This window comes from Podarcis melisellensis, assembly GCF_964234715.1.
Source record: "Podarcis melisellensis genome assembly, chromosome: 3".
NCBI classification, from domain to species: Eukaryota; Metazoa; Chordata; class Lepidosauria; order Squamata; family Lacertidae; genus Podarcis; species Podarcis melisellensis.
Window position 1 is genome coordinate 70,676,732 of NC_138530.1, and position 21,200 is coordinate 70,697,931.

The following is a 21,200-nucleotide window of genomic DNA, read 5'->3' on the forward strand; positions in this document are numbered from 1 at the left end:
AGGACTTGCCTTATTTAGTAATAGCTTGTAGATTTATAAGCACTCCTTTTGAAGTTCAGCATGTAGGGAAAGGACAACCAATATATTTGCAGGGAATGTGTCATCTATAACTGTTCATTATGCGTGTGTGTGTGTGTGTGTGTGGCTAGATAGGTAGACCCATACATACCTATATGCCCTTCAGCGGAACTTCTAGGATGGCTTACAAAATCAAGATAATTAAAGTACAGCAAACATGTTAAAGCAGAAAATGTATTAAAATACATTTAAAAGCCTGGGAGAACGAAAGCACATTTGCTTGGCGCCAGAAGAATAACAATACTGATGCCAGACAAGCCTATCTGGGAGTGAGTTCAAGAAACAGAACCACATCACCAAAAAGGCTCTCTGGTGGCCACGTGCATTACCTGGCACGGCACCTAGAGGACAGCCTCTTCTGAAGAATGGAAGGAGCCTCCGTGTATGGACAACTCGCTTATGAGAGCAGACATTCCTTCAGGTGCCTGGGTTGTAAGCCATACAAAGCTTGAAAGGAATCACCGGCACTTTGACTCGTACTTGGGAACAGCCTGGAAGACAGTGAACTTATTGCAATAACTGGTGAGATATGTTCCCAACAACCAATCCTGATCAACATCCTGGCAGCTGCATTTTCAACTGACTGGAATTGCCAAACAGTCTTCAAAGGCAGTCCAACGTACCACGCATTACGGTAGACAATCCTAGATGTTTCTCAAGGATGGATAGCTAAAGCTGAGCCTGGCACAGCAGCCTAAGCAGATGAAAGGCACTCCTTGCCACTATCTGAGCTTGCATTGACAAAGCTGGAGCCAGGAGCACGCCCAAACTCGGTGTTTTACCCTTTTAAGGGGAGTACAACAACATTTCTTAGACGAGACGAACCACCTACTTATGGAACCTTTGTCCTGTCAGGATTGACTTTGATTATTGACTCTCATCCAAACCATTTTTCTCAAGTGGAGTCTATCCTTTTGAAATTTTGGGGCTTTCTCCAAAACATTTTCTGGTACCTAACACATCTGAACTTTTTCTTCTGACACCACCTACACAGTAGCATTTCTGAGAATGTTGTGTTGGGGGTCCTGGATTTCAGCATCCTACCCAGCAACTTAATTTGCTTCCAGGATTTCATGGCTACATTTTCCGACTTCACGGGGGCCAACGTGCATTGTGAGTGCTCACTATACTATCTCACCATGCAGTCAACTCATCCATCACAAACCCATCTTTCTGCATTCCTGTTGCTTTCCCAGAGCCCACCTCTTCCCACTCCTGGAGCATATCCTTAGTTGGAGAGGATATCAGCTTGTTAAAGAAATAAGTGTGTTGCTCAAAGTCAGGCAAGGATTTGGAATCACCCACACTTTCCCCCGCCCCTTCTCCTTCCAAGGATATTTTTAACCTAGATCAGTGCACAAAAGAGCTGATTCAAAAATAAGAATACTGCAAATGTGCCTTCAGCAACAACCAGTGGAAACAGTGGAAAAGTTCAAGGCTGATAGAAGCAAGGTGGAAGTAAGCGTGGTGATGATAGATGGCACTCAGTGAAACACCACCACACCTGTGCAAAATCCTGCCCATATGCTGCACTTCAGTCGCATAACACGCAGTTTTATATCTGATTTTCTTCTCCTATTGTATTATCTGTGGATGTATGAACACCACAAAAAGAGAAGAAAGAGACACAAGCAGAGTCAAATCCATATTGAACTCCAGTAGGGACAAGCCCTTCGTATATTTGAAGAGTGATTCTAGCTTTTCCTTATTATTCATAGTGTTTTTAAACCAAGGACTCAATTTTTTAATATGTAGAATTGTATAACAGATGTACAGAATAAATATTGCTGTAAACAGCCAATGGAGTGATTTTGCAATATGGTACATGAAGCCTGAGACCAAAATGTCATGCTCTTAAAAAACTAAGTGTACAATCCAGCCAAAATTACATGTTCCCAAGTCAAATTTGTTTTTTGGTGGAACAGATCAAAGCATGTGCTTAGCTCTCCTGTTGAAAACAATAGAACTTGGCAGTGACTAACTAGGTAGATTATGCCCAAAGTATATAACTAAGAGACCTTAATAATCACTGTGGTAAAAGCGATTTCATTATGGTATCATGAGTGTGGACAAATTTCCTTCCTCAGTGCATTGAGTTTTATTTATGTTGAATGGTGACAGTGTACCTGGTAAAATTCTAGAATAATTTAACATGAGAAGTAATTTCAGTATCTGTAAAACAATATATGTGTCCTTTATTTTTGCATATGTTTCAGGCAAGAATACCTCAGAACAGTAAATAAATGAATGCCCTGAAAATGCTGAAAGCATGATCCCAAGAATTGTGATTTTGTAACTCTGTCAGCTCTCTTGCTATGTTAAGTGCTCCTCGAAATGGCAGTGTTTTCATTCTAAATTTATGATTAAACTTAAAGCAAATAACCCTGCTTTATTATCTTAATGCTTAACTGGTGCAAGCCATGATTAGTTAGTTGCTAGATTTTTTTATATATAAATGCTCCTATTAAAGTTCAAAGAAAGCTCAAAAATAATTTAGTGCTCACCTGAAAGTCCTCATGAGAAATCTGGAGTTGAAATTTTGGATGGGAAAACCAAACACCTCCAGAAAATTGGGGGGAGGGGAAAGGATTGAGTGCTAATTTCTGAAGCTTTTTCTGGCAGTCACTGGCTAGCAGCTGCTATCCCCCCCCCAAAAAAGCCCTTGGATGTGGGGAACACTACATGATGATATTGTGTCTCTCCTGGGGGATTTCGGCAGAAGGGGTGGCGATGGCAGATGCATTAATAAAGCTAGGAATAGTGAGGCCAAAATAATACAAGAGAATTTCTCTCTCCCTCTCAGAATACTATAGATTTGGGACAAATAAAGGAAAGTCTTCACACAACATAGATTTATTTAAATGACTGCTAGAAAATGGTTAAGAACCATATTGTCAGAAAAGCAGTGTTTAATGTCTGGACAAAATATAAAGACTTACTGGAAAACAAAACTCCAAGGTGGCTTTCACCTCTGGAAGCTAAGGCCCGAAAACCCCCCAATATGGAGGCCAAATGGCCAAAATATTGGGAAATATTAGAAAAAGATGGAGACAATTGGAAATTGCAGAGTTTGGAGAAAATGAAGGATAAAGTGCGAGACTGGTTACACTACGCTCAGATTAAAGAAGTCCTTAAAAATGATAAAAAGTTAGGATTCCAGGTGGAGAAATCGAAATTGGAAACAGAACTGTTAGAACCTAAGACTAAGGTACTTTCAAGAATGTATAACTTGCTGTTAAAATGGAACACACAAGATGAAATGGTTAAATCGGCTATGATAAAGTGGGCACAGGATATTGGGTATAATATCATGTTTGAGGACTGGGAAAGGTTGTGGACCACTGGGTTGAACTTCACTGCATGTAATGTGTTGAAGGAAAATGTAATGAAAATGATATATAGATGGTACATGACTCCAGTTAAACTTGCCAAAATATACCATTTGTCTGATAACAAATGCTGGAAATGTAAAGGAAATGAAGGAACATTCTTTCACCTCTGGTGGACGTGCCCTAGAGTGAAGGCTTTCTGGGAAATGATATATAATGAGCTGAAAAAGGTATTTAAGTATACCTTCCCTAAGAAACCAGAGGCCTTCCTCCTGGGTATTGTCGGCCAGAGGGTGATAAAGAAGGAAAGAACTTTTTTTCTGTATGCAACAACGGCAGCAAGGATACTCATCGCCAAGCATTGGAAAACCCAAGATCTACCCACACTGGAAGAATGGCAGATGCAACTGATAGACTATATGGAACTGGCTGAGATGACCGGCAGAATCCGAGACCTGGGAGAGGAGAGGGTTGAAGAAGACTGGAAGAAATTCAAGACTTATTTACAAAAATACTGTAATTTGGTTGAATGTTAAGAAGGATGCTAGATCATAAGTAATTGAGCACCACTAAACTAGATGGAATCAGGATGATAAGTGAGATTGAGGAAAATATAAACCTTTTGGAGAATTATTAGACTACATTTAAATGTGCAGGACACAAGAACGTAAACAAGATGATAAATTGCTGGTAAAAATTTACAATGATGAAAGTGGGAGCGGGAGATGTGAGGGAGTCCAAAGAAGCTATGAAACTGTGTTATGATACATGTTATACTGTTTATTATCTGTGCATTTGTATCTAAAAAATCTTAATAAATATTTATAAAAAAGAAAAGAAAAAGAAAATGGTGCTGGCAGCAGCTGATTGCCCCTGGCTAAGAGTGGAATCCTCTACCTGTTAACCCAGGAAAGTCCCACTGGGTTCAATAAGGATTGTTCACCGTGTGCAAGTACGAGTATGTTTTAATGAGGGTTAAACAAATTCATGGAGGATAGTTCTTTGAACAACTCCCAGTCATGATAGCTAAATGTCACCTCTGTGCTCTGATGCTGCGTACTTCTGAATGCCCATTGCTGTGGGACATACGATAGGGGTAAGAGTGTTACTCTCATGCACAGCACGTGTTTTCTAGACAGTGAATGTAGCTTCCAATTCTACAAGCTCTCTTGTCATCTTTGACACTCCTGCTGGCCCTTCAGGGGGACAATCACAGCAGTATGTTTCAGCTCCTCACACCCTTCCCCAGCACAACTCAACCAGTCTCCTTTCAACCAGAAATGCCCTGGGCTAATTTTATATAAATAGAAACTTCTTCATGTGACTGTCATGAAAGTACCTTTGGGCCAAATAATTTGTTTGATTCTTCATCATTATATGCACCCTCCCCATCTAACCCGCCCTAAACAACCTCCTTTGGGAAATTCCAAAATGAGGGTTGATAATCATTGCTGGCATTCATAATTTGGTTGAAGAAGTTTGAAATGTTGCAGAAAATTCCTACTTGAGTTTGTTCAAATGTCTTTTTAGATAGTCAACAAAATAGCTTTTGTTTGTCATCAGACATAATAGTTTTTCTGCTTTGAATTAGTTCTGTACAATATCTGATTATGAAAGCATGTACTGTATTCATGTGGAATTTACAGGGCATTTTGTTTCATTTAGTTGCATCACAACTTTGCCATTTTTGTTTATCCATATTTGCTATATATTTCATCACATCATTTTGTGATGAACATTAGAAGTATCTTACTTCAGTGAAAAAATAAATGAGGATACCTAGATTGCATATGTGATCTTCTTTCCTAGATATATGGGCCATTGGCTGCATATTTGCTGAGCTATTGACTTCAGAACCTATCTTCCACTGTCGTCAGGAAGACATCAAAACAAGCAATCCTTTTCATCATGATCAACTTGATCGCATATTCAGTGTAATGGGATTTCCTGCAGGTAATTTAATGTTATGAAGGAGCCACATGCAAAAACCTTTATTTGATTTCTGACCACTCCCAATAAATTAGAGTCTTATATTACCGGGGAGTAAAAATGCATTATTTTGTGTACAGTATATTTTCTTATCCTTCAATAAGTTTTCAAATTGCTTTTTCTTGTCAAAGATAAAGACTGGGAAGACATTAGGAAGATGCCAGAATATCCTACACTTCAAAAGGACTTTAGGAGAACAACGTAAGTGCTATGTATCATTGACTAATGGCAATTATGCTTCTAAAATATTATTATTAGGACCAAAATTATGCTTCTAAAATATTATTATTAGGACCAACTTTATATTGACTTCATTTATATGTAACACGTTGCTTAGTACAAGGGTACTGTAGTCAACAATTGTGCTCTCTACGTATTGTTGGACTACAACTTCCTCATCCTTGACTACTAGCCATGCTGCCTGGGACTGAGGACTCCATGTAGTTACTCTAGGCAGAGTAGTATGACTGTATGATGACGAGCCTTCAATATTCATTCTTCTGTTTTTATGTTTTTTCTGTATCCTGGTTTAAGCTTCAATTCTATCACTTGCTACTGTTTATATTTTGTATTATTTATGTTGTTTTGTGGTATTTTTAGCTTCCTTGAACCTCAGTTAAAAATGGGATATCAATTAATCAGACTGATAAATGTAGGAATTTTGTGACAAGTCAGTCACCCCTGCATTTGTTGTAACATATCCCATACCCAATAAATACCAATACCTTTTACCTCACATCCCATAATAAAACATACTGCCATATCCATGTTTACATGTTTGAATAAAGAAAAGTGATATTCATGAGACACAAACCAAATACCACCACCTGCCTTGCAGTACATCATTTGTCTCGGTAAATTAAAAAAAACCTCAGAAAGTGTTATTTGGAATGTAAATTACTACATACATTTCTATGTTTTTGTTAATGTGTTACTCTTTTGAAACATGTTTTTCCATTGGGTTTTTCAGGTATGCCAATAGTAGCCTCATAAAATATATGGAAAAACACAAAGTTAAGCCTGATAGCAAAGTATTTCTTTTGGTAAGTTACGCTGCCCATCTCATAGTGCTGTTGAAGACTGCTTATTTTGTAAAATAATAAGCACAGTTCCATATATGTCTATTCAAAAATAAATTTCTGTAGAGTTCATTTGGTCTTCCTCCCAGGAAATCTCTGTATCGGATTACAGGCGTCCCTTTTTCAGACAGAAAATGAGGATAAAGATGCACGGATTTGAGTACTGAATACTTTTAAAAATCTGTTTTCTTTTTTTTTATTTTTGGTGTTCTTAATGTTATTGGCCTGACTGATTATTTTTTCAATTAGCCCTAAAGTTTTAGGACTGACTAAAAATTAATGAGCCACCAGTTCCAAATGTCATCATCCAAGAGTAAAGAAACTCAAATGTGACATTGCTGGTTGCCCTACTGAATATTAGTTCCTGGCATGCAGAAGTAAAGTAAAGTTGCTTTCTTCCACTTCTTGTGGGATTCCCAGAAGCATTTGGATGGCCACTGTAGGGAACGAGATGCTAGACGAGATAGACTTTTGTTCTGAACTTTTTATGACATCTTATTGTAGACAAAGGAGGGACAACTAAGTTTCTTCTCCTGAAAAGTCTTTTTTTCTGAATTACAAATGATACAAATTGAGGGTGTAACCACATGTATTAACCACAATTTTTGTGTTACTATAAAGATAAGCAGCATTCTTTCTGTGTATGAAATCCTAAGTTTTTCTTTGATTTAGTTACCATTTAATACTTGGTATTTTGGCATATAACCCAGTGAGTGCTATTCATATAAACTTACTTTCTCTCATATTGTGCTACACAGCTTCAAAAACTTCTCACTATGGATCCTACAAAAAGAATTACCTCAGAGCAAGCTTTGCAGGATCCCTACTTCCAAGAGGACCCACTGCCTACGTCAGAGTATGTCTCTCTGCTAACCCTTTCCTTCTTTAGAGCTTTCCCCTTCTTGTTAACGGTAAATTTGGCTATCTGTGTGCCCTGTGAATATATAAAAATAAATAGGTCTAAATAGTTCACAAGGCAGAATTTTTGTCCGGCTATATCCCTGAAACACCTACTTACGTACCAAGTGAAAGTATGCTTTCTCCATTCAGTAAGGAATAGCTGAGTGCAAGGGATAAAAAAAGAAAAACTTACATTTGATCACTTGCCTTTTCCAGGAGACAGTCAGCTTGATGATGCAGTTCACTAAATGGACAGAGATTTCCCTATGAGTTATCAAATTTAGTAAAAGTGAAGAGAACTTGCAAACATTATTTACAGGTTTTTCCTCTGAACATAAACTTCATTTTTATACAGCACAGTCAATGGTACAGTCCTACTCTGAAGTAAGTCCCATTGAGTTCAATGAGACATACTTCCCATAGTTTCTTGGTTTGGTTGGGAGCCATAGCAGAGCATGATTGGAAAAAAAGCATTCTATCAGTTCCTGTAGTGGGCTTTCTTTAAGCCTATTTGTAGCATGGAGGACCCCTGAAAAAGACCCTGATGTTGGGAAAGATTGAGGGCACAAGGAGAAGGGGACAACAGAGGACGAGATGGATGGACAGTGTTTGCGAAGCTACGAGCATGAGTTTGGCCAAACTGCAGGAGGCAGTGGAAGACAGGAGTGCCTGGCGTGCTCTGGTCCACGGGCTCACGAAGAGTCGGACACGACTGAACGACTAAACAACAAAGCATGGAGGAAATTTTTAAATATAATGCATTTTTTCAAGCCTAAGTGTTGGGGCAATGCAGCCTTCTTGAACAATGCAGCTGCAGTGGAAAGTTGACCCTTCACCCCTAAACTGTGGTTAATATTAACTGTAGCTTGAAACACACTAGCTTATGAACCATGGTTTGAAGTGGACTTACTCCAAACTATGGTTAAGATTAAACACAGCTTTGTCAGATTTGACCAATATGAAAAGCTGCGGTTAAGAAAAAATGGAAGTGAATGTTCCCAAATTTCTCACAGCCACACCACTGGAGAAGAACATGTAAGCCCAGAGCGAAATGAGGGTCATTTCCATCATGATAAAACACAGTTTATGATGACATCCCAACATGACCAATGAGGTAGCTAAAAATGAACTAAAAAAAATTCCAACGTTTTCACATCCATGCCTGGCAAGGTGTGCGTGTTGTGAAATTCATTAGCCAAAGCTTGTTCATGGAACACTAAACTGTAATTTTGTATTATTTCCAAATGAAGTCTTTAAGATTGTAGTACTTTTAAATAAATGCAAGATTGAAGGATAACACCCTCAATGTTTTCTTTCTCTGCCTCAGTGTTTTTGCTGGCTGCCAGATTCCTTACCCAAAACGAGAATTTCTCAACGAGGATGAACCTGAGGAGAAAGGGGATAAGGTATAGTTCAAAGATTACTCAACTAACAGTAAAGAAGAAGAAAATATGGTTCCTTGGCAGAAACACTGACAGAACACAGGGGGTTGTATCAGACACACATTCCTGGTCAAGACTATCCCAGCACAGTGTCATGGGACATTTCTAAAATATGTAGCATTTTCACGCCTGATCCTTTACAGGGGCATGGGTTGATTTATCTTGAACAGCTAATTTAGTAACACATGGCTGGAGGAAGCAAGAGAGGATGCTTTTGGCTCTAATCATCTGACGAGGATATCTTTCAGTTGATGAGAAATTTCCCTCCAGCCCTTTATGCCCTATATTCTGGGTAGCAGAGGGCCTTGACTTGGGTGGTTTTTTGTTTAAGTGTTTTGATTGATTTTCCATTTACAAAAACACATACAACAAGAGGACTTTGGTCTCCACAAACCTTCATAAAATAAAGAATGCAGAGTTGACACAAATTAAATTAGTCCATAAGATTCCATATTCTTCCATACGTTTGGGGTGGCTTCTTTGCACAATCCTCCTGCCACATATATTCAGTGAAGGGCTGCTCAGTGTTGTAAAACGAGAAGGGAACTGATTTTCCCTTAGCAGCATTCCCGTAAAGGCTAGTTTTTTTAGCCAGTGCTCTTGTCCATACTCTTGGCTTACCCAAATTTGATGTTTAGAGCTCCAGGAGACCCCCAGCACTTGGCTATTTCCAATCACATAGCCATAAGCAGAAAGAGTAGGAGGTTCTTGTGACATGATGAAGCATCCAGCATCCCCAACAGCTAGTTTAGAATATGCATGTTTGGTCATATATTTTCAAAACAGTTTTTCAACTCTCAGGCCTTAGGTGAAGTTAATTCTTGTTACAAGAATTCCCCCCCCCCCCTCGGTCTAAAATGGCCTTAAATCATTTCAGGTGTTAACAAAAGCAAATAAACCAATTTCCCTTTTACCCCTGGTTCACAGGGCTACATTTCAGTCAACTACTTTGATCTTTGGCCAAGAGCACATTACTTTGGCCATAAACCTGATTAACAATTGCAAACTGTAGTCCTGGCTGGTTGGTCCCACTGAATAGAGACATGTCCTCTTTTGCAATAAAAGCACAAACATGGTTTCAATTGTAACTTCTCACAGTGGTAAAACAGAGTTTTGTATCCTTGGTAGTGGAAATTCCTTTTGCTTTGTGTTGCCTTTTGTTCAGCCTTCTGATTATAAACAATGAAACCCTTTTATTACACTGAGAGACATGGGAAAAGAAATTGACGCCAAAGCTTCTTTTGTTTTTTTAGTGGCTGTTTAATTCTTACTTTCTCACTATTAACCCCACTTACTTTATGATATGTAATGCTATGGAAATCCTACAAAAATCGGGCTCAGGTGTTACAAGGGAAGAGGTCGAAGAGTGAGCTAGTTTGCCTCTAAGATGCTCTTGCTGTGCCGGAGGGTGAAGCACAGGATGGGGCGGAACAACAGGAGGAAGAGGCAGGTCAGGCAAGTGCAAGGCCATCTGCTTCCCCACCCTCTTCTGCACCTCTGTGTCCCAGAACCAGGAGGGAATTGAAAAGGAATGAGCAATGGAAGCTTCTATGCAGGCGTAGCCTCTGAGGAAGGTACATAAACTGGTGGGGGGAGGGTTCCACTATTCCGGCAGCTGCTCCATAGAGCTCAGACCTCAGAATAGCTGCCTAGATGCTAGATTGGTGCGCGTAGGTCTCCAGAACTGTAGAAACGACTATATTATCATTGACTTTAACTACAGTTAACTATAGAGTTGACTACAGTATCTGCCATGTGCATTCCCTTGGCTGTGAAGCACCCTTGACAACAGTATATAAACAATATTCATAGCCAGTACAGTCTTGTGTACTGAAGAAATTGCTAAAACATACTCATTCAAACTCTGGCTTTCCCTCCCATGTTCAATCTCGTAGAATCAACAGCAGCAGAACCAACATCAGCAACAAACAGCACCTCAGCAGCAAGCAGCACCTCAGCAGCAGCAGAACAGCACCCAGACAAATGGAACTACAGGGGGAGGTGGAGCAGGAGGTGGCGGTACTGGGGCAGGTCTCCAGCATAGCCAGGACTCCAGCCTCAACCAGGTGCCTCCAAATAAGAAACCACGCATAGGGCCTTCAGGCACTAATTCAGGCGGGCCTGTCATACCTTCGGATTATCAGGTACGGTTTTTGTTCATTTGGAACATGCTGTAGCGCCAGTTTCAGAAGCTGATAAATATTGCCCTTTGTCACATCTGAGCCCCGTGGTGAACTTTTAGGCTGCAGCAGAGATGGAGAACTCTCCAAATGTTGTTGGACTCCAACTCTGACCCAAGATGCCCAGTGGTCAGGTATGATAGGAATTATCATCCATCAACATCTGAAGGACCACAGATTTCCCACCCATCTGCACCAAAGCAGTCATGCACCCAGATCAGGTCACTGTGCAGTTTGTTGGTCGTTTTCCTACATCCTTTAACAGCAGCCTAACACATGTGAATTAAGGAGGTGAATTCCACCCCCGCCCCCATTATGCTGGGAAAGCGTTGTCTGCTAAATTTCAATATTGTTGAGCCTGGAGGGTATGAAAGAGATAGCAGCCTTACATCCAAATTGCTGCATTGAGGACAAGGATTCAATCAGCTCATCAAAGGCTGACAGTGATCAACAATTTGGGGATATGTTGTAAGACACTCATATGACCTAGTTTAGTGCATATTCACATAGGGTTATGTGAATCATCTCTAGCAGACAGCTAAATCCACATGACCTTTTTGAGGCGTAATTGCAACAACAGTCATATGATAGCATCATCATACAAAACTGGTAGCGTATATTAGCTTTCATGGATAATGGTCTTTTCATTAAGTGAACGTTGTACCTTTAGATGTATTCGAAAATTTATGGCTGAGCTGCCAGTGCATGCATTCCTGGAATCAGGCTGCAGGAAAGACATTGAAATGTCACTCAAACGCTGCTTGAAGAATTTGGATCTCTGCTTTGATACCCAGGCCAATTATTCATTCTCTATTTTGGAATCATCTATAAATTTACATTAATCCCAGTTGGTGCCACAGAATTTGTTTTGTTCTGCTTCCTCCATAGAAGGTTTGGTGGGACATTTTACTCTCAAAAACAGAAAAATAAATGGTGAAGAGCAGTTATTTCGTTGAAAGGTTAGATTTAATATGAAGATCTATGAATTTCCCTCCTATATTTATGTAGAATACTAATATCATTAAGCCTTCTCATTTTTATGTTAATTGGAGGTAAGGAAAGGACCTAGTTAAGAACATTTGATCTGCCTTAATAGCTGGCTATTTCAAGACAGTTTCAAAACATGCATAAGTTGTGTCAGGAAATTGCCATCGGAAGAACAGGTGGCGGAAGGGCTCCAGGAGAATAGGAGAGACTCTGCAGCAGAAGAGGGAACCAGTAGGGGGGGAGCAGGAGCTCCAAGGGGAAGGGAATCGGAGGAGAGGCTCTGGGACACTTCCAGTGAAAACAGCGAAGAGGTATCAAGGCCCCCTTTAGGAACCCCCACCCCTCGCCGGAAACTGTCACGCAGGGAATCCAGGAGACGTGTTTCCGTTAAGCAGCTTTTATGCTGGAAGCGTTTCCGCAGGCGCCCACTGTCGGATTCTACCAGCGACTGACGGAGCCATGTCAAAGGGCTCCGCTCAAGGCAGAGCTTTGCTACGCTGAGCAAACTCTGAGGGACCAACCCTTTTACGCACAAGTAGCTCATTGTCCCATCACAAGTTGCCAGGGCAGTTTGGAGGGGATAGGAGAAATAATATTTCAGATTTATTGTAACATCTCCTGTTACCCTATTCTGCCTTGCCATGCTTGCTGAGCACGTGATTTAAGATACCCAGTTAAGCTTACCAGACACATACAGTAATGCTACCTATCCAAGCTGAATACAGAAAGTTTATAGGACCCTTGGAAGAATATTGTCCCAAGGCTGATGTCCTGTGTTCCGCTTGTTGAGTCATCAGTTGTGCTGGTCTTGGCTGAACGTTTGGTTTCCCAAGCATGCTAGGCTGCTCTGAACAAGTGGGTTATATACAGTAGTGCTTGCCATCTTGAAGAAAGTAAATTAGAAAAAGTAGGCTTTGAAAACCACACTGAAAAAGATTAATATTGGAAACTTTTTTTAAAAAATACTACTGTATATCATTTAAATAACTAAACCAGTATAAATTTACAGAATAATTATGCTTCTCATTCCAATATTAAATAAACAGGAACTGGTTTTGTATGCATTTGTTATCTTTATAGCCCTTTCTCATTCTTACCCCCTTCTGCCTTTTGCCATATTTTAAGACTTCCATTAATGGAAGGAAATTCCTTATTCTTGCAGCACACAACAGTTCCATCACAAGATTGATATTTGAGACATAACTCTTCATTTCTGAATGTTTAGTCATACTCGTAGTATGTTTATCAACTGCAACCACAGAATTGCTTTTAGTGGTGTGGTGACGTCAGTCTATCATAAAGCCAGTGTTTCTTACTTGATAAACTGCAGCCGATCTTGTCATTTCATATTGTAAACCTCTAAGTCAACTGCTTAGAAATTCTGAAGATATTGCAATAAATAAATGAAATAAATAATTAGAACATCACAAGCTGCCCTTTCGGCTGATAGACTTTGACCTTATTTTTGCTGTTTGACTCTATTGATTCCTTTCCCCCAATAATTCAATTTTGTTCTTTCAGTAAAGCTTTATACTGCTATAAAAAGAAATACCTCTGGCTTCCAAGTCATGAAATCTAGGTATAACTGCATATAGTAAGCTGTCTCTTGCTGTTATTAACTGGAGCATCATAATCACATAGAACCTTTTCTTGGTTCATTGTCTAAAATAAAACTTCTGTACAGTATAGCTTTTTAAAATCTACAGTAGCTCATGTGCAGTGTTTGTCTGATAACAGTATTAATAGTGTAGATTTATACCTTCTTGTTATAATCTCTTAATTGTATACTGAGACCTCCTGTGGAAGTTCCACCAAGTGATTTCTGCGGATCCCTCCATGCCGTGTTCCATATAATTGTAGATAATCCCTGGCCATTTGGCCAGGCTTTCTGTGTTAGGGTGTGTGTGAGGAAATTGCACAGGGCAAAAACGAGGAGGCAGGAACCACCCCATTGCATGAGCAGAGTTCTCTGGATCCAACCATGTGTTTTGTTCAATAGCAATAATCCAGACATTCTATTAGTAAAGAAGAAGAAAGAAAGTAGGGGTTGGGGGAGCAGACAGTATAAATCCCTGTCTCGTTTCCCTGCCCAGTGTAAATCTATCTGAGAGAAAAGACAGGGATCATCAGCATTAACATTTTGAAAAATCATTTTGGAGCAATTCCTGCCCACCAAAATGTTCTAACATGTTTTGTTTCCCTCCCTCCTTTAGCACTCCAGTTCACGCCTGAGTTACCAAAGCAACATTCAGGGATCTTCTCAGTCCCAGAGTACAATGGGCTATTCTACATCATCTCAGCAGAGCTCTCAGTACCATCAGTCTCACCAGTCGCACCGATACTGAGGAGAGCACATAGACGGTGTTAGAAAGGAATGAACTAGCAGTTGGCGGACTCCAGCAATATGAAGTTCATAACCATGAGAAGAACCAAAAATGCAAAACTGTGATGCAGATTTTAAAGTTAACAATTATAAAAGGAGAACTTTTATTAACTAATTGTTTTGAGACAAGAGACCTTTTTATCCTTTTTTTTGCCATAAAGGAGATTCTTGTGAAGTTTCCCCTCAGCTTGCTTTCGCATGCGTTCCATTGTGGTTACTCGAATGAAACCGTCTGATCTGAACCCAGCACTTAAACTTCTTTAACCTATGGAATTTTTGAAGGATTCCTGGTGCACCTTTCTTGTGTTGTAGTAATTGCCATAAATCTTATCTTTTTCAAATCCCTTTACCAGGATTTTAAAGTTTTGAAACGTTGAACTCCCAGGCTTTTCAAGCTTGTATATAGTTAGTTTTTTACTAGGCAAACCCGTTTAGCTATACAGGTATAATGCACCTTTTAAAAGCACTATGTTATTTTCACAGGATATTACTGTTTTGCTCATGGATGTCAAGAACAGCAGATTTTACTGTTCCAGAGTATTTTATTATTCCCTTTTTTATTAGTCTAGTTTTCAGATGAGGTCTTTAAAAAAAAAGAAGAAAAGAAAAGAAAAATATACAACCCAAGTCTCTGCAGCAACTATTACATGTTATGTGTTTGGATTGAACACCAAACAGAAGATTATGAATGTTTGTTTTTATTATTCAGATGAGCTCCCATAGATCATTTGCCATTATCTTCCAAGTGGGTTGACCTAAGCTTTGCTTTAAATTAAGGCATAACAGTGAAGTGGAAGGCAAACTCTTCTGTGGCTCCAGTAGGAGTATGGTGTCTTCTCTAGTAGTTTTTCGACATTGCAATGGTGTCTTCTCCAATGTTTATCTGTTTTTCGGAACTCTGCCCTAGGAGTTTAGCATCAACTAGAAAAAGGGCAAACAAGGAGACTGTGCTACTACTTTGGGGGGCTGTCAAGAGGGACAGAGCATCTTTTTAGTATATGTTTTACCTTCTAAGTTTTGTTTCTTTCTGATGAAGCTTTCCTTTGCTAAATGTGGATGGTTCTGTAACTTGCAGCAAAAAAGGGCAACATGTCCTGTGGCACCTTAAGAGACTAGCACATTTGTGGCATGAACTGCTGCCTACTTGCAGGACACTTGCAATCATGAACCTGGACAAGCCATTTTTATTTTTTACTATTACTAACCTTCATTATCCATTTGAACCAGATCAAATATTGAAGTTGTTGAGCAATGTCTTGAAACTGCTTAGCCTTCTCATGTGGGAAAATGCATGTTTTGCCATATTACCACTGATGTGATTAACCTAAATTGGTTAAGTGCTAGGTAAGTGAGGCTGTACTGAAACGACTGTTTTTCTAAGGTCAGACATATTGTGGATGTTGGTGTATTGGATAGGCAGCTAACGGAGGAGATGTCAGCTTATCACCAGAGCATAATACTGGAGAGCCGTTGGGTTGGATCTAAAGATCCACCTATGGAAGGGGTAGGCAGAAACTGGCTATCCCATCCTCTCCCCACTAGGTCAGAGCACCCCTGAATATTCTCCTCTGAGGATCATGGCACTTAGCTGAGTGGGGTGGTTCTGGCAAAGGGGTCCAAGATGGAAGAGGAAGCTCACAGAAGCTCAGACAGAGGCATCTACTCATATTTTAAGGCATGCTCCAAGGGCTACTGGGGAGAAGAGGGGACAAGAAAGTCATAGGTCATAGAATTGTTGAGTTGAAAGGGACCACAAAAATCATCTGTTCCCTGCAATGCAGGAATATTTCACCCAGTGTGGGGCTCAAGACCACGGTCATGAGATTAAGAGTCTGAAGCTATCCTTCAGTCCCCTTCTGCCTGGTCGCTTTCACAGGTAGATCTGTATATCAAACTCAGTATCAAGTACCTGTGATCAGAGACCATACGTTGAGACATCTTTGTTTTGTTTTTTAAGAGGCCCAGAATTACAGCTAGTAAAAGCTGTATATCTTCTGCAGTTCAGCATCTTGTGATTCTGAGCCCACCCCCCACCCTGGTCTCTCTTTTAAAAAAAAACAGGTTTATTGCCTTTCTGAATATGAAGATAGGCATAAAGTTTGTCAGCAATGCTTAGTGAAACGCTAGATGGTGAGGAAGTGGAGCTGAATAGGATTTTCAAGGGTAAAAACTTGAGTGCCCATTAGTGGCTTCCCTTCCCCATCACTAGCAAAAGCCAAATACATTGTCCAACATGTCTGCTAATTTGCAGTATTTATACTGACTGCAGAATCCAGATTTTTCTTGTGTGGAATTCAGGTTACCTTGGTGCAGAATGGTTTTAGCTCCTCTGACTTTATTGCACTAAAATGGAAAAGGCATAAATTTTAGAATATACATGCAGCACCCTGTATTTGTCATAATAATTAATAAAGAGGTACAGGGAGGAGGCAGTTATTGATATATGCATTTATAAGCATTTACATGGTATAGCAGGGGGTTTCCAGACTTCAGGCTTGTTGAATCTACTTTACTTTTTACTGGAACCCCAAAATCTATCAGCCAGAGCCATATAGTTAAAATTAAAGGAAGAGTGCCTTTGAGCATTCTGAGCTTACAAATGTGTTTTCTGTACCAGGACAGGACTGAGCTCACAGTCTTTTCACACAAAAGTCTACTTCTGGTTAACATTTCACAAGCTTAATGTGTTTGGGAAATGTTATTTTGTTGTTGTTATTAAACAAGTGGTTATCACAAACACTTGCTAAACTCCCATCTACATATCTACCAATAGATCCTGATCTACCTTCTGCCTACCCCTGCTGTCTAGCAGGAGCTCATGCTCACTCTGTGTTCTGATCTTAATTGATCTAAAAATCACCAAATCTTTGCACTAAGATTGCAGTAAGCTAACAAGGGGATGGGCCAGTTTTCTTGAGAGAGGAACTATTTTAATCCCACGAGTAATACATTTATCCAATCCCAGGACTGTGTGTGATTCCACTTTAAACTTTAAAAGGTCAGCTCATGTTAAGCTCAGTTGTCTAGTCACTGACATTGTTCCATTTGCTGCTGATACCAACTGGCTCTCTAGAGAGAGCCAAAAATTAATTTATTATAGCATACCCATAGCAGGGGGACAAAACAAAAAGTATTTCATTTGATACAAACATACCTTTATGCATCATGTATCTTACACTAGTTTTGTTTTACTGAAGTAATGTTTCTTTTGCACCAGCTTTCAGTGAAAATGTTCTACCGGCTCCATGTCTTCCTGCACCCAAGCTAATGTTTGGTGAGCAGCTTAGGAGATTTAACTTTATTTTGATTGGCTTGTAAATTGCTCATTTTCCTCTTCTCCCTCTGTTGCTCTGTCCCTCAACCTCCTGTTTGCTACAGCCCAGCATCTGCGGCAAGCTCTGTCCGAGTGTGGGTTCCTCTCTGCATGCAGTGTGACGACCTGTCTTGAATGTGCTTTATCTCCATGAGCTTCCAGTCCCCTAGAAGGATGGCCATGATCGTTGTCTGTACTGACGATACAGTAGTTACAAATTGCTTGCTTGCTATACCCCACTTCCCCATGGTGTCTGTACACACAAATGTAGCTGTGCTAAGTAATACTTCATGGCCTTCCAAATAAGCATTGGCAGGGGAATAAATGAAAGTATAGGTTTACACTTCTGAAATGTTTACTGCACTCATTCTGTATTTGTATTTTGGCTTTTTGGGGCATACTTGGCCTATTGCAGTGAGCTGTATGTGTATAATAAATGAGTGTCTCACGTGCTGCAGGGCTAAGGCGAGCCAAGGTGAGGTAGCTTTGTTTCAGGGGGAATTTCATGAAACAAAAATGTAATGTAAGACAAATCATATATTGTATGTTATGGAAACACAGAACATGGACATTTTCATAACTGTGCAGCTCTGTTAACTCATTCTTACTAGCATGTGCAGCTTTGACATCACCTATAATAAGTTTCTCTTTCCTATGTCATCGGCTCTTAGAAGTGGACGTGGAATCGACCTTGGTTGGTTTCTGTCTTGCTACTTTGGGAAACAGCTGCTCAAGCCTCATTCTTACAATGTTGCTCTTCTCAGCTTTCAGAGAAGAGGAGCAAAGAAATAGGATTAGCAAAGCAGTGATGAAATGTATTGGTAGCATAGACTGCATAATGAAGGAAGAATTTTGTGAAAGCTGCAAGTCCTGCACTCTATATCTGTGACACTGTATCTTTTTGGGTGGGGCTGGGGTGGGAAGGATGGGAGGACATCCTGAGGTTGGGGAGGTGGAAGCTTGAAGTATTTGATTATGTATGATATTTTATATAAACATAATAAGCTTAGTTCCCCTTCATAATCTTCAGTGATGGTACTTAAGCAACATTAAGCAACAATAACTGTTTTAAGATAAAAGAAACATATTGTACATAAGGTCCATGTGTAATCTATATGTTTTGCCACACAAGAACGATGTGTATTGCTTTATGGGGGGAAAGTCCTTAATGCACTGTTATCTCCTAAATATTTAGTAGTAAATTAATACTATTTAATTTTTTTAAGAAAATCTGTCTTGTGTAGACACTAAAAAGTATTACACAATGTGGACTGAAGGTGTCCCTTTTTAACAGCAGTTTAAATAATGTTTTATATCTGTCATGTAGTATGCTTTTAAAATGGTTTTTAGTTGTATTACCTCACTGTGGAAGGGTGCCTGCCATAAGTTTTCTTTTATATATAATTTCACATATTCATCTTCTATTCTTGTGTCTTTATTATATAGTTCTGTGTCCTCTCTTATGCAACTTCAGCTCAATAGTGATGCCCCACGTATGGCAGTGTACTTTATAGTGGCTGCTGAGTTTTGCAAAATTAAAATGAAACCCTTCCAAATCCAGATTTGTACTCTCACTTCTTGGGATTTCATGGGGTGCTCAAGCTAGGATAATTACGTTCAAGTCAACAATGTAGGGGAGTCCTAGAAAGTACACCTCCAGCCCCATTGAAGACATACACACACATACAGGCCCTTTCCTGCTTCTGTCTGGAGGTCAGTCATTTTTCCTTGCTGTCACCAAGCAATGATCTCAAGTGACTATGTTGCTGAAGTGAAAGTGTAAGAATCTGGCAGCTATCTAGCAACTGCCGAATATGATTAACCTTGAACTAGCTTAAGTGGCGCAAATATAGGATGGGATGTCACTGTGGGAGTCCAGTTCTTGCTGCCACCCAGCTCACCTCACCTCCTGCCCTGCAGTGGGAGAGGCTCAGTACCAAGCTAGAAACATCCACCAACTCTGCTGGGCAGTTACAAGGCACTGAACTGTCAGGCTTTGCCCTCATAAAGCATTTACTGTTTTCATAATGTCCCAGAAGACTGTTAAAACTATGCTTTTTGTTCATTACATCATTTTTATTTTTTGTTGTAATTAAATTGAATTGCTTCAGTGTGAATTTTTTAAACAAAAATAATATACGTTTGTAATAATAATAATAAAAAGTTGAAGTCAAGCAGCTGTGTGATGAGACATGTGTAAACTTTGGGCTTCAGTGGAAACAGGATGAATTCCACAGACCTGAACTGTTGTTTGATTTAAGACCCTTCTAAAATCTGCCTCGGGAATTGTGTGCGCTTGCTTAGGTGCACATTACATCCTTTCTCAGCTGATCCTTGGAAGACGGTACCAAAAGATCTTGTGTATGTTGAATCTGTACCTTTCCACGGAGCTATCACTCCTCATGCAGCCCCTTCACTTCAGTACTGATCTACCTATGATTGGGTCCATATGGTCCTGAGGCAGGGTAGGGGGAGAAGACATTTCATAGGCATTAAGACATTAGCTCCTTAGATGCCATGAACCTATGCCTGAAATCTCTGTAGATAAGGTGGTGTTTCTGAAGCAGGGGCCTGGGAGCTAGCTGCAATGTGCCACCCTTTTTAAAATCTAAATATATCATTGCTAGGTTGCCTGTTGTGAATCTGCTGTTGGCAGCTTCTGTTCCTGTACGTGTGGCCCACATCTCCCCGCCTTCTCTTTAAAGCACTGGTTCCCCCTGGAGACGTGAATATAATTGTACTGTTTTAAGTGTCATGAGACTTGTCTGCATGGAGGCCTTGTTTCCATAGTGCCATAGTAAGACTCATGATCCTTTTCCTGGAAAATCTCTGGGTTCTCCATGCAGATTTCCTTCCCACAGCACCCAGGTTGCTTGTGTGCAGCTGGAAGTACTATGATCTCTTTCTGCTTGCCGTGCCTGTGTGAGAGTGTGAAGGAGTGTGTGAATGTGTGTGCAACACAGTTTTAAACCACATCACTCCAAAGGACCATGAGAAATGAAATTTACCCCTCATGGAGCTATAATTCTTTTTTTTTTTTTCATATATTTTTATTGAATTTTAGCAACACAAAAAAGAAAAACTTATTTGTATCCCATTACATCTCATCTCTCTTCTCTGTTTAGACCTCCCTCAACTTTCCCGACAATCTTTCGCACCCTCTATCCTATCTACACATTTCTTAGCTTCAACATTACCATTAAACGTTACAATTCTTTCTATGTTTCTCTTTGCGTAATGTTCCTCACTCTTTCACAAAGCTTCTTTGAGACACACTAACGTTGTCTGTTCCTCACATGCGATTTCCAAATAATCCGTAAATTTCCCCCAGTTTTCCAAAAATTTCTGATCTTTTTGATATCTTATTTTGCCTGTTAATTTGTCCAATTCTGCGTAATCCATAAGTTTAGCCCTCCAGTCTTCCAGAGTCGGGACCTCTTTTCCTTTCCAATTCTGGGCCACCAGCATCCTTGCCGCCGTAATAGCATATTGAAAAAATTTACAGTCTTTCCTTATTATA

At 39.9% G+C, this 21,200-nt stretch overlaps 1 protein-coding gene and 1 long non-coding RNA gene across 3 annotated transcripts in view; one reads left to right on the forward strand and one right to left on the reverse strand.

The window, feature by feature from the left end:
- CDK19 (cyclin dependent kinase 19) overlaps positions 1-19,854 on the forward strand; it is a 78,663-nt gene extending 58,809 nt beyond the window's left edge. The window contains 7 exon segments of the mRNA XM_081905527.1: positions 5,217-5,360; positions 5,528-5,597; positions 6,367-6,439; positions 7,234-7,331; positions 8,703-8,781; positions 10,713-10,961; positions 14,198-19,854. Coding sequence (XP_081761653.1) covers positions 5,217-5,360; positions 5,528-5,597; positions 6,367-6,439; positions 7,234-7,331; positions 8,703-8,781; positions 10,713-10,961; positions 14,198-14,329 — 845 coding nt within the window. The 3' untranslated portion in view covers positions 14,330-19,854.
- The window catches only part of LOC309366750, a 38,291-nt gene continuing 35,295 nt past the window's right edge, over positions 18,205-21,200 (reverse strand). For both annotated transcript variants that reach the window (XR_014166863.1, XR_014166864.1), the window contains exon 4: positions 18,205-18,444. This is a non-coding gene — a long non-coding RNA (uncharacterized lncRNA). The remainder of the gene's footprint in view (positions 18,445-21,200) is intronic.